Source organism: Rosa chinensis, chromosome 3 (assembly GCF_002994745.2).
Source record: "Rosa chinensis cultivar Old Blush chromosome 3, RchiOBHm-V2, whole genome shotgun sequence".
In the NCBI taxonomy this organism is placed as follows: domain Eukaryota; kingdom Viridiplantae; phylum Streptophyta; class Magnoliopsida; order Rosales; family Rosaceae; genus Rosa; species Rosa chinensis.
The window spans coordinates 46,760,773-46,772,829 of NC_037090.1; the positions used below are offsets into that span (position 1 = coordinate 46,760,773).

Below are 12,057 nucleotides of genomic sequence, written 5' to 3' on the forward strand. Positions count from 1 at the left end.
ACGTAGGGAAACAATAATAAGGGACTTGATCTGCTATGACTCGTTTCTTGGTTGGTTTTTGCTCACTGTTGAGATATAAAAATAAATCGGTAGCTACATGGTTGCCGTAGAGAAGAAAAATACAGAAATACACTTGCAATGAATAACATTCCAAATCCCACATGGATAAGCTTGTTTTATCTTTGACCAAGTTCAAACAGCAAGCAAGGGGGGCTATTCAAATATTTTTCAAAGTCTTTTGGCTTTGAATAACGTCAAGGATAAGTTCTGCTAGCTTTGAGCCTTTGACTATTCAAGTGTTGATTAACATCTCAACCAATTCAAACATTCAAAAATAACAAGTGATAAAGATATAGCTGTTATTCAAATTCAAATACAAGGCATCAGCTATCCAACCACTATTATATAAAGGTGGCCACGCTGAAGAGAAACACACAAAGAGGGAGAGGAGAAAAATATTCAGAAAACAAGAGGCCAAGACTCTGCCAAAACAGAGAGCGAAATCAAAGCAGCTCGAAGGGAGAAGTTTAGGTATACACTGCATCATGCTGCTCTTGCTTGCTTCGGCAGGGAATTAACAGGTTTTCTTCAAGCAAAAGGGGGCTGTTCATGAACAACCAATACCCTTTTGAGACAACCATGGTCGTTCAAGAACGGCTGAGCAATCTCCTCTTGAATTAAGACTAACATGGTCGTTCATGAACGGCCGACGTCTTAATGCAACATGGCTGCTGGGGTTTTAAATATTGGAACATAGAGTCGTTCATGAACGGCCGAGTTCCGATATCACAACCTATGCAGTACATTCTCTTCCTCCAAACGCAGCAAAACCCATCACATAAAAAGCTTCCCCTGCTACCTTGCTTTTCTTCTTCCACCGTATCAAAACTTTTCCACCACCACTTCCAAAAAGAAATACAAATCCTAAGCTACCAATCCAACACGCCAAGCAGAGAAATACAGAGCCTCACCCTTAATAATTTGTTTTTGTAACCTGCAAACCAAAAGAGATAAAATAAGATGGTCAAAAGAGAGCAGAGTTGTGAACATAAGGTAAATGAAAGAAATAATTAGAAGGAAGGCAAAACTGCAGGCTACCAATTATCTGCAGTACTGACCTCTATGAAAATTGGCAGCAGGGCTTGGCAGTCAACTAAGTCTGCGCATACAAAAGCTTTGAGTTGTTAATTGAAAAAGCAAAGTTATGTTGATTTAATTAGCAAGAAATACCAAGAGACAAGCTAAATGCGTTATTGACAATTAAAACAAAACTTGGTGGCAGTCATCTCGTTTTGGTGTGTGATCGCTAGGAAGGCTAGATAAAGTCTAAATATGCAGCAAGAAGACAAAATACTTTAAACATAGAACCTTCAAATATGCATTGCAAACGGTGGTCAAAGGGAAGTAATGAACTAGAAGACAAATGGTGGCCAAGTTTAATTATTTGTTACTTTGAAACTGTGGATGCAAGCTGGGAGCAAACATAACTTAATTGTTTTTCTTTGTTTCTGGAATCATGCTAACAAGAAGCCAAAAACATGGCTTTAATTATTCAAGCTTGAATTTGCTTTATGTCATAAGCAAAGAAGACAAAGGCTGCCAAATATAATTTGATGGGTGAAGTGGTGGTGACGATCAAAGCAGGACATGGTGGCAACGATCAAACACAAGTGCAGCAAGAGCAAGGTCAATCTTCGAAGCGGTGATGTACAAAAGGTGATTGCCATCAAAAGAAAAAAAGTACAAGAATCAATGCTGTAGGTGTCAAGTAAATAAGCCGACCTTTCTGAAAGATTGACTGTGGAGAAATGGTCAAGACCTGCAGATAATGACAAATAGTTTTAATTATATATGATGAATGGAAGCTTGTCAAAACGTGTCGCTCACCAAAGCTTTCAAATATATATATATAATGTGCTGCAGATTGGTATTGAATACAACTCAGAAATACAATGCTTAACCGTGCTCATCTTTCAATCAAGAAGAAGACAAAAACATGGTTTATGTTGCCAAATATAATTGAATGTGTGAGGCGGTGGTACATGGTCAACAAGGAAGTAAAACAACAAGCGATTGCTTGAATGGGCACAGAGGCAGTCGTACCAGATTGAGAAGTCACCCCAGTTTTACTTTTGCATGCAAATCAAGATCGGCCAATCGCCGGAACAAGCTTTGAACCTACAGCAGCAAAAGACATTGGGGATTTTGTCAGTATTCTATCGAAGACCAGTGAGAAGAGATGGGGAAGGTTGGGAGTCTTACCCAGTTCGAGTCTCTGTTGAACACTATAGAATCAAGATGATCAGTTCCCTATTTGTATGAAGTCGGACATCAAGGCTCCTTCTCCAGGTTGGATTAAAGTAGCTGCTGCCCATCTCCAATTTGATTTCTAGCACAAGCATATAATCACGCCTGGTTTCTCTCAACCTTATCAAATCGATTTGGACGAGGACAAGGAGCTATTGCGTGGCCAGAAGCCGTTCTTTAGGATACACGGATTGAGCTCCTTTTATTGGGCTGGAGTTTTAGACTTGTAGGAGACCCACCTTGGGTTTAAAATTGGGTGTGGACATAAAAAGGATGGGTGTCCAATTGCTGAATTGCGGAATCCCATTTCTGAATTGCTGACAGGGTTTAAAATCGATGAAAGTTCTGATCGGCTACAGTGAACTTCACGGCTCAAAATCGAGCTCCTCCGGCTGAATCACTGCAAAACACCACCACAGATGTGACAAGGAGGAAGAAGCGAGCTTGCCGGTGCTCAAATTCCGTCTTGAGTCGGCCGGAGAATGAAGAAATCAGAGGAGGAAAAATCGGACCGAAGAGGAGAAAAAGATCGGGGAAGAAGAGAGAGAAAATTGGGTAGATTTCCAAAAATGGCAACTCACCACAGTAACTTTCTACATTTATAGAAAGTTACCGTGAACAATAACTTTTATATTTTCGGCCCTAACTTTCACATACAAACTCCGATTTTTACGTACCACATATGCACGTGCTCGGTTTAACGTCCTCTACGACTTCCATGAAAAAAAATTTCTCAAATTTTGACCCAAACAAAAGTCAATTTTTTAGAGCCACTAAAAGTATCGAAACAAAGTAAAAAGTGAAAGTAGGTGTCGTTTACCATCTAAATGATTAGTAAACGAGTAAATTGAGATATGGGACGTTACAACTACCCTGTCAGTTTGGTAGTTTCCGAATAACTGATTATGCAGCTTACAAATGTGGTCACTACGTATCTCTTTGGGGATCTAGGTATGGAATATACACGAAGGTTCATGGTGAACTTCATTTAACCAAGTCAAGTGGCTCTAGACTATGGAGCGCGTTTACAAAGAGGTTGAAACGCTCACAAAAGTGACTATTTGATTGAGAAGGGATATGCCTGTGAGTTTCCATAACAAGTTTCGGATTCTATCGCGGTCCATGTTGAACATGATATTCATTAGAAGCCCTTCAAGAGTAAAGGGAAACCGCTGAACAATGAAATCAGAGTTTGAGATGGAGGATTGTGGGAGAACACGATTATATCTCAGTTTAGAACTTTAGCATCGTGTTGATAGATGCTTAGGCATTTTGACAAAGTCAAGCCTTCAAGAACCCCCATGATCGTTCTTAATCTTGATCCTAAAAAGGATCCTCTTCATCTGAAGGATGATGATGAAGATGTGCTAGAGGCAAAAATGTCTTACATGAGTACAATAGGCGCATTATTGTACTTACCCCAATGCACAAGACCGGACATCTCATATGTTGTGAATTTGTTAGCTAAGGTATAACTGTGCACCAACGCGGCGCCATTAGATTGGTGAAAAAAAAAAGATATCTTTCAGTACTTGAGATGTACGATTAATATAGACTTGTTATATCCCTATAGAGAGATGATGGATTCGGACCCATCACACACCAAGATCGCCGCCAACACTAGCCTGCGTCCACTATCCCCATCCCAAAACGACATGTGTTTTGGAAGGTTTTGCTGATATTGGGTATCTCTCTGACCCATACAAAGGTCATTTCCAAACTGTTTAAGTGTTCACCATGGGAAAAGACCGTGATATCTTGGAGGTCTACAGAACAGACCTTAGTCACTATATCTTCGAACCATGTAGAGATTATTTCTCTTCACGAAGTAGTCTGTGAATGTTTATGGATTGGATCCATAATTACGCATGTTTGAACAATTGTGGTTTGAAGTCTACCAATGATGAGCCTACAAGCATTTAAGATAATGTTGCTTGTTTTGAACAAATGAAACAAGGCTACATCAAAAGCGACAACACCAAGGATGATCAGCAACAATAGACTATCCTCAAGATCAAAGTGAACTAGGTTCGATCTGAGAATAGTATGGCAGACTTGCTCACTAAGTCGTTGCCTAAATTTCACTTTCGAGAAACATGTTGGTAGCATCGTTTAAGGAAGTTATCTGAACTCTAATGACCGTACTCATCAGGGGGAGCTGTCTACATGTATGGTCTCGAAACATGAAGGGTGTGTTGTGCTCTTTTTCCCCTTCGACGGAGGTTATTTTTGTCCCACTAAGTTTTTGTTACTCGGCAAGGTTTTTAACAAGGCAACGAGAGAAGCGCCACGTTTGGGCGACACAAGGCGAAGTGTTCAAGTAAATCCAGAACATGTGTCTAGCCCAAACTCTAGGTTACTTGACCTAGTGGTAATAGGGTTTTAATTAGAGATAATATCGGAGAATATCTTAGAGATATCCATTCATTGTATGATTATCTTTCCTTGTACGATTCAGATTCTATGCATTGTAATCCTCTATATAAAGAAGCCTCTATTATCAATGAGAATACACAACGATTTTCTCTCAATTCCCATTTCTCTAAAACACCACTTTCTTTTTTCTCAAATAACTTCTATGTATTTTTCTTATCAAGCAAAAAAGAAATGATTACATAACCCACTCTTCTTTCACACTATTTTCTCTCTACGATCACCGTTTTATTTCATTTATTTTCCTTTTTAGTTAAAATTTTTGTACACATGCAGAGCATGTATGGACAATGCTAGTTTACTTGCTCTAAGGGCAACTCCAACCTTGGGGTGCCAAACCAGATTTTGGGCCATTTTGAGACTTTGGATCTCCAACCATGTGTTTTTGGGGGGTCTGGTCCTATAAATATAGGACTTGGACTCATTTGTTGTCTCATATTTGAGACTTTTCCAAGACCAGGACTCGTCACTGTAGATGGGGGCCAGCCCACTTGCTGTCTCAGCCCAAAAGAGAAACAAACACTCCAGAGTTGGAAATTGAAGGAGACGCGCGCGCCAGTTGAAGGGAAGAGAGAGCACACGCGCATCATCCACTGGAGAGAGAAGATCACCTGCTTTTTCGTCTGTAGACGTGGGGCCCGCGCCAAGTTCTGTCCCCTGGTGACCGTTGGAACCCCCAACGGTCATGAAATGTATGGTCCTGATTCATCAGGTTTAAATATGGACGGTCCGATGTTGCCCTTTTTTTTTTTACTAAACGGATCTATTTTCGATCTGATGGCTCAGATTTGAGGGAAAAAAACTCATCTACAGCTCTTATTAATTGAAGGGTTATTATATCCTTTTTGTTCCAAAAAAAAAAATAAAAGAATTACCAGAAAATTAAGGGAAAAAAATATAACCGTTGGAACAGTGAATTGTAGGAAATTCTATAAATACCTGCACTGATGCGTGAAGTATTGAGCTTTGAGTCGAAGATCCATCAGCTCTCGATCCCTGGCCTTATAGGTACGACCTTCTAAAGAACCACCCCATTGTGAATCCTCATCTTCCAGAGTTTGGATTTGCAAGGCAGTGACAGACATCATCAAGGCTCGTCGACGGCTTCTCGTGATGGCCTCTTCTTGATCTTTCTGCAACCATTTCGTCAAACGATTCATTGCAGAAATGGTTTGACAAAATCAAAACGGAAAAAAAAGAAAGATTTGTGTAATTTGGATATGAGAAGTGTTTGTGAATTTGTGAGAGATAAGGATGATAATGACCCCATATTTATGGACGGATTGAGTTCATTTCATTAAATGAGATATGACACGTGGCGGACAAAGACTCGACCGTAATTTGGACAGCCAATTAGAGATTGACACGTGGCGCTGATATCACATCGAAATTCGGCTGTTTGGCATATATGCCGACACAAAACATCAAAATATCTTCTAAATAGTTAGATTCTTTACCGTATGTGCCGACAAAAAAAAATATTTAAAGCTTTTTTTAATTCATTAAATAATAAGAATAATTTTTTAATATTATGATAAAATGTTAAATTATTTTTTTTACCTTATGTAATTAAATTAACATATTTTTAATATAATATTCATCAAAATTATACTCATATTATATTTTAGTCAAAAATAATGAAAATAGCACCCCCATATACCATATAGCACCTCATGGTTGGAGATGAGAATTGAGTCTTATATGAATAGTGCAACTAGGGGGTGCTAAAATGAGAATAGCACCCCCAAATGGTGCCTATGGTTGGAGTTGCCCTAAGATTTGGGCCAGACACATATTCTGGACTTTCTTGAATAATAATTTATTTATTTATTTTAAAAAATTAAAGTGATAGTTTATAAACGTGAGAGTTGCCGGATACTCTCTCACTCTGCCTTTTTCGATTGAACATTGAAGAAAGAAAACCAGGGTGACGTAGTTGGTGTGTGCATTTTAATAAGAAAAAACAGTCAATTGACTTTTGAAGGGAAATAGATCTAAAATGAAGAAACGAGTTTATTGATAACGGCGTTGAGATTTGAGGCGCCAAATAATCGCGAAGATAGTCTGTGATGGACGAAGAAGAAGAAGCTCCAACTCATCGGCCTCCTCCTCCGGTGATCTCTCTCTCTCTCTCTATCTCTCTCTCTCTCTCTGAGTCCATATATGTATATGATTGAATTGCATCTCTAATATATGCAAGTTAGTAGTTTGTGGAGGTGAAGTGCGAGAGTTCAGGCATGAGAAGGCGCTTCGCAATGGGCACAGAAGCAGGTTTCGCAGTGTCAGTCATAAACAGCAAATTGGGTACAGTGGGGGACCCTCACCCTCACCCTCTTTCTCTGCACATTAAAGCCGTTAAGGAAGGTGAGGAGCCTATCACTTTCGGACCCAACTCACTTCTCGTCGACTACGGCCCCGGTTGGACGTTACACACTGTTACCCAACTCCCATTTTCTGGTAATTCTACTTCTGTTTGGTTTTGTCAACACTTGTTCAATGTTGGATTTTGTCGTTATTTTTTGATTTTGTTCAACTATAGGTGGAGAAGGTGTTGTTAGGCCAAAGCCAATGCAAGTTCCTCATGTAATGGTATGTGCTTATTGTATCTTGTTTACGTTTTCTGCTCGTTAAGTATTTTGTTTAGATGAAGAGTGTAGATGAGTTCAAACTGGAAACTAGTTTGGATTGCTTCTGCCGGCCTCGCTAGGAAGCAATATCAAATTTAACCAAGTAAGGGATTCTGTGTTTTACTGGTGTCCCTGAAGTTGCCTAGCAAAACAAAACAATTCAAACTAGGTAATTCTATGTGAAATTTTGTCAACAGTTCATGTACAAAAGTAAGGAACTGCCATTTGGATGGCCTAAGAAGAAGAAAAAAGAAAAGAAGAGAAAGACTTTTGAAGAATCTTAAAATTTGAATCTTTAGTTCATTGGTTCATAGAACAGCAAGAACTGAATTCGTAATGAAAGCCTCATCACACATGGGAACATCTTATTCATAAGGATGAATTTTTTATTCAAAGAAAAAGAAATTGTGCATTGAAGGAAGATAGCTTGCTATATGATGGGAAATATCAGCCAAAATAAAGTCTGTGATAAATTTGGTTTAGTCTTATTTGTATTAAGAATTGATTTGAAATATGTGACCTATTAAACTTACCTCTAGACAACTTTAGTTCCAAGTATTTAGGTTTGCTAATCATCACTACTATCCTCCCACTTTCCTGTTGCGACAGCAAACAAACGTGTCATTGTTTGCTCTTGGCTTTTATCTTAGGCTAAAAAATTTCCAGTTTAATGTACTTTAGATGTGATTTGTTTGTAAAAGTAGAAAACTCTACAGCGTCTCTCACGTTCGATTTTCAATCGAAAAAAAATTACCATTTAGGCATTTAATAGAGAACAGAGGAGGACTTATGGACATGTCGACAATTAATAAAAACAATAAAAGAAAATTTTAAATTCCTTTGGATTTACTGGAGTCTTCTAGTTGTCGTACTTGTAGTGTTTCATCAGTCTTCTAAATGTTTAATGTAGGGCTGCGTGTTCTTTGTTTTAGGTTATGTTTAGTGTTCCTAAGGCATTAACTGTCAGTCATTAATAATTAAGCTTTTAGGGTTCCTAAAAGTCTTTAATGAGGGTCATTGAATGGTTGTCTATTCTAGTGTCTTCTTTAGCTCTATGTAAAGGCCAATATGTATTTGTTCAGATCAGAGTGAATGAGATTGATTGTGTTTTGTTATAACCAGTTTCCTCTTGAGTGATTTGTGAGATGTCTTGATGTGATTCCAAGAATTCTTTGCGTGATGTCAAGCACACATCTGGTGCGATTCCATATTTATTCATTTTCTCTTCCTGTTCCTTCAATCCCAGACCTCTAAACACAACAACCACACACCCCACACATTACAACCCTAAACTTCACCCTTGTAAGACCTTCTACACAATTCCCCTTAGGTTGCTCTACATTATTTCTTGTTGCCCTACCATTCACCCCACATTTTACAACAATAAAGCTACATATCAGATGAAGATTCCCAAGCTCAGGCTAGAGCAGATCGAGGTAGTAGGGAATGATCAAGGAGCTTGGGAATATGCCTGCATCCTTGCACAGCTGTAAGAACTGACTATCTCTATATTCACCTCCATTGTCGCTTCTCAAACACTTGATTTTTCTGCCTGTTTGGTTTTCGACTTCTGCTTTCCATTCCTTGAACTTGGTGAAAACCTCACATTTAGTTTTCATAAAATAAGACCAAAACCTTCCTCGAAAAATCATCTATAAAAGAGACAAAATAGTTTTCTCCACCCTTTGACTTTGTTGGTGTAGGCCCCCAAACATCTGTGTGAATACCTATATTCCTTTGGATTTGTTCTCACTGTTGCCCAAATTGAATGTCACCTTGGTCTACTTTCCGAGTGTGCAATACTTGCAGAATTCAAGTTTGCAACTCTTCACACAGTCTTTCCAAATCAAGAAGCATCCTGCACTGTCTACAAGATCCCTCCCTATCTAAGGCTTGACCTAGAAATTTCGAATCCAGTAGGCTTATTTGCACTGTGATTAAGCTAGAGATATTTATAGTTGACATAGGGCTCAAATTTTTACTTTTAGTGGTCGTCAGTTGTCCAACTTTTAAACCATTCATGAAATTCTAGATATTCTCAAAGATTACTACAGAACTTATCTTTATAATTAATTTAAGCTTATCAACCATCACCACGAGAAAGAACATCGATCATTTATGCAGATCAATAACTTGCTTAGTAGAAGTGTTTTAGCAAAATAGCGGACTTGGTGTTACTGATGAATGGCATAGTGGTGGATTGTTGGTTGAAGAAAAAAGAAATTATAGCCTTAAAAAACCGTGCAATCATGGGAGTTGGGATTCATTCAGTCAGGGTTAAGTATTCCAGATCAATCAGTTTGGCAACTAGCTCTACAATGTTAGAAGTGTTTCAACGAAATAGTGGACTTGGTGTTAGTGGTGAATGGTGTTGTGGAAGACTGTTGGTCGAAGAAAAAAGAAATTATAGCCTTAAAAAAACTGTGCAATCATGTGAGTTGGAGATATTTGGATATGAAGGGTTTTGGTAGGTTGCTGAGGATGACTAAAGGTTGTTTGAGTGCACAAACTTTTGAGTTTGAGTCATTGTGAATGTCAGAGGAGGAATTTTAGAGCTTTTAGGGGGTTTAACACCAAGGATATTCCATTGTCCTGTTTCCTATTTACATTACTTGTTGTTTTCGTGAATAGTTGTTTGAAAGGGCTAGTGAATGTATTTGACTGAGGGTAATGGCAAAGAGAGTTGTCACCTGTTCTCACTGTAGTGGAGAGGAAGAAATTCAATTGGTTGATTAAAAGTATTGGATTTGCAGATTTGGGTAAGGGAGTTGTGCGTACAAATCCGAACTAAAAGGAAAATGTAAATCTTACAAAACATGTTCACATGCACTTCTAGGCACTTATAATGTTGCAATTTTGGTCACTAAGTTACTCCTAGTTTCCAAGACATGTGAGACATAGAGCCTTCAATGCATAAATCAGTTGGTTTATGTTTGTGTAGTAGACTTGACATCTAGAGTTCACGACATGCTATAATTGACTATATACAAGTTTAGAAAGGAAAAGACCAATATAATAACATCAACCTGACAAAATTGCAATACTCTTGTCTCATCTATTTCTCTAAAGTTAAATAACCAGATATAGGAGCAGCCATTTTCTGTTTTAAACACATCAGCTTTCAATATACATTCAGCTATCAATAACCAGATATAATAACAACCAGATATTTAACTTTGTTTAGAGATATAGAATTGATATTTTCAATATGATTGGACACTTTGAGGGAGACACTGCTGACATCTCAACTATTTGTCATACATCCTATCTCTTTCTTTAATGTTATACTTCTGCTGGCTTGCTACTAGTTGCCACAAGAAAGCAAAACCATTTACACCACACGGTTCTAATTTTGTGAATTACCTCAAAATCAAAGTTTTGTTTTTAAGTAATCTTACCTTGTCCAAGCCGCACTAATTGGTTGGCTTTCCCTATAGCCCAAAAGCCTAGCTGTTGAGTGCTTCTCACTGATTTATAATTCATATGGCTTCTTGTTTGTTTGATGGCTAACATGAACAATTTATGTGTGATGCTGATGAGTTTAAACTTGTGCTTGGAAGTAAAATGTGTTGAATTCTGATTTTACTATCTTTTCCTCCTGTGAACTTTTCAAACAAAGAAAGTAATTTGGAGTGTGTATTGTTTGAACAAGTATTATCTATGGACTTGCATTAATTAATTGTATGAAGCTGGCCTTTTGAATGACTGAGTTTTCTATTATAATACATTGTTAAGAATTTTAGCTCAATATTAATTCAGATCAAGTTCTTTTGTAGGGCTCTGACAACTTGCATGCTGCAAAGGGGGTACCAAGACAAGCAATCGATTTTATGTACATTGGAAAAATAGTGTTAGCTTTTATTTTTATTTTTGTACTTGGCGCAATTTTGACTTTGGTTCTTGAGAACATTCCTAGACTGATGAAGTTGCTCGAACAATATGTGTAATCTTACAACACTAAAAGATAAATCACCTTATGTCGATGTTTATATATAAAACAAAAGCAGAACTGAAGATATCCTCTCAAACATTACTGGACTAGACCCTAGACCAAAAGGGTAGGGCTAGGTCAACGTATTGTTTGGTAGACTCATGTTTAACCGTTTAAGTAGTCATTTGATTTCTCACTCAGTTGAGTTGTGCTGAATTGTCAATGGATTTGGAGATTGCCTCGTAATGGGTTTAATTGTCTTATTAACATGATTCTTATCATTCTATTTGGTCAATGATATATTTTCGTTTTAGTTGCATGGTGTGTTATTTTTTTTAGAGTCATTGACTCAAAGCACTAACATGAATGGTGAGTTATCTCAATCCTTTCGTGCTTCTAGAGGAATAAGACAGGGAGACCCTCTCTCTCCCTATATCTTTGTTTTGTGTATGGAAAAGTTATCTCACCTCATATTCTGCTATTGAGGTAGGCTAATGGAACCCAGTTAGAGCCTCTCAATCTGGACCCAAGATCTCGCATCTCTTTTTTGCTGATGATTTACTTCTTTATGCTGAGGCATCTTGTCAACAAGCTACTGTTTTAAGGAAATGTCTCGACATTTTTTGCTCTTTATCGAGCCAATCTGTTAGCTTCGAAAAGTCTCTTGTTTTCTGTTCTCCTAACACCGACAAGAATCCTGCTAATGATATCAGCTCCATCTGTGGTTCTCCGCTTACTGATGACCTGGGAAAGTATTTG

General features: G+C 38.0%; 1 protein-coding gene and 1 long non-coding RNA gene across 3 annotated transcripts; one reads left to right on the forward strand and one right to left on the reverse strand.

The window, feature by feature from the left end:
- Positions 1-210: 210 nt before the first annotated feature.
- LOC112193518 lies at positions 211-2,485 on the reverse strand. The gene is made up of 5 exons (XR_002933928.2): positions 2,263-2,485; positions 2,104-2,178; positions 1,783-1,819; positions 1,119-1,159; positions 211-994 (listed from the first exon to the last, which is right to left on the reverse strand). It is a non-coding gene; the product is annotated as an uncharacterized LOC112193518 (long non-coding RNA).
- Positions 2,486-6,619: 4,134 nt separating this feature from the next.
- LOC112191511 lies at positions 6,620-11,498 on the forward strand. Of its 2 annotated transcripts, none has more exons than XM_024330861.2 (4): positions 6,620-6,854; positions 6,948-7,197; positions 7,280-7,329; positions 11,133-11,498. In XM_024330861.2, the coding sequence occupies exons 1-4, from the start codon at positions 6,810-6,812 to the stop codon at positions 11,214-11,216; spliced, it is 429 nt and encodes a 142-aa protein (XP_024186629.1). In that variant the 5' UTR covers positions 6,620-6,809; the 3' UTR covers positions 11,217-11,498. The 2 variants fall into 2 exon arrangements, with proteins under 2 accessions (XP_024186629.1, XP_024186628.1); XM_024330860.2 differs by having other exon boundaries at positions 6,621-6,854; positions 11,144-11,498.
- The last annotated feature ends 559 nt before the right edge of the window (positions 11,499-12,057 follow it).

Coding starts and splice junctions, on each gene's coding strand:
- LOC112191511 (XM_024330860.2), top strand. CDS start 6,810: ATGGACGAAGAAGAAGAAGCTCCAACTCATCGGCCTCCTCCTCCG. Junction 7,198..7,279: donor TACCCAACTCCCATTTTCTG/GTAATTCTACTT, acceptor GTTCAACTATAG/GTGGAGAAGGTGTTGTTAGG. Junction 7,330..11,143: donor TGCAAGTTCCTCATGTAATG/GTATGTGCTTAT, acceptor GTTCTTTTGTAG/GGCTCTGACAACTTGCATGC.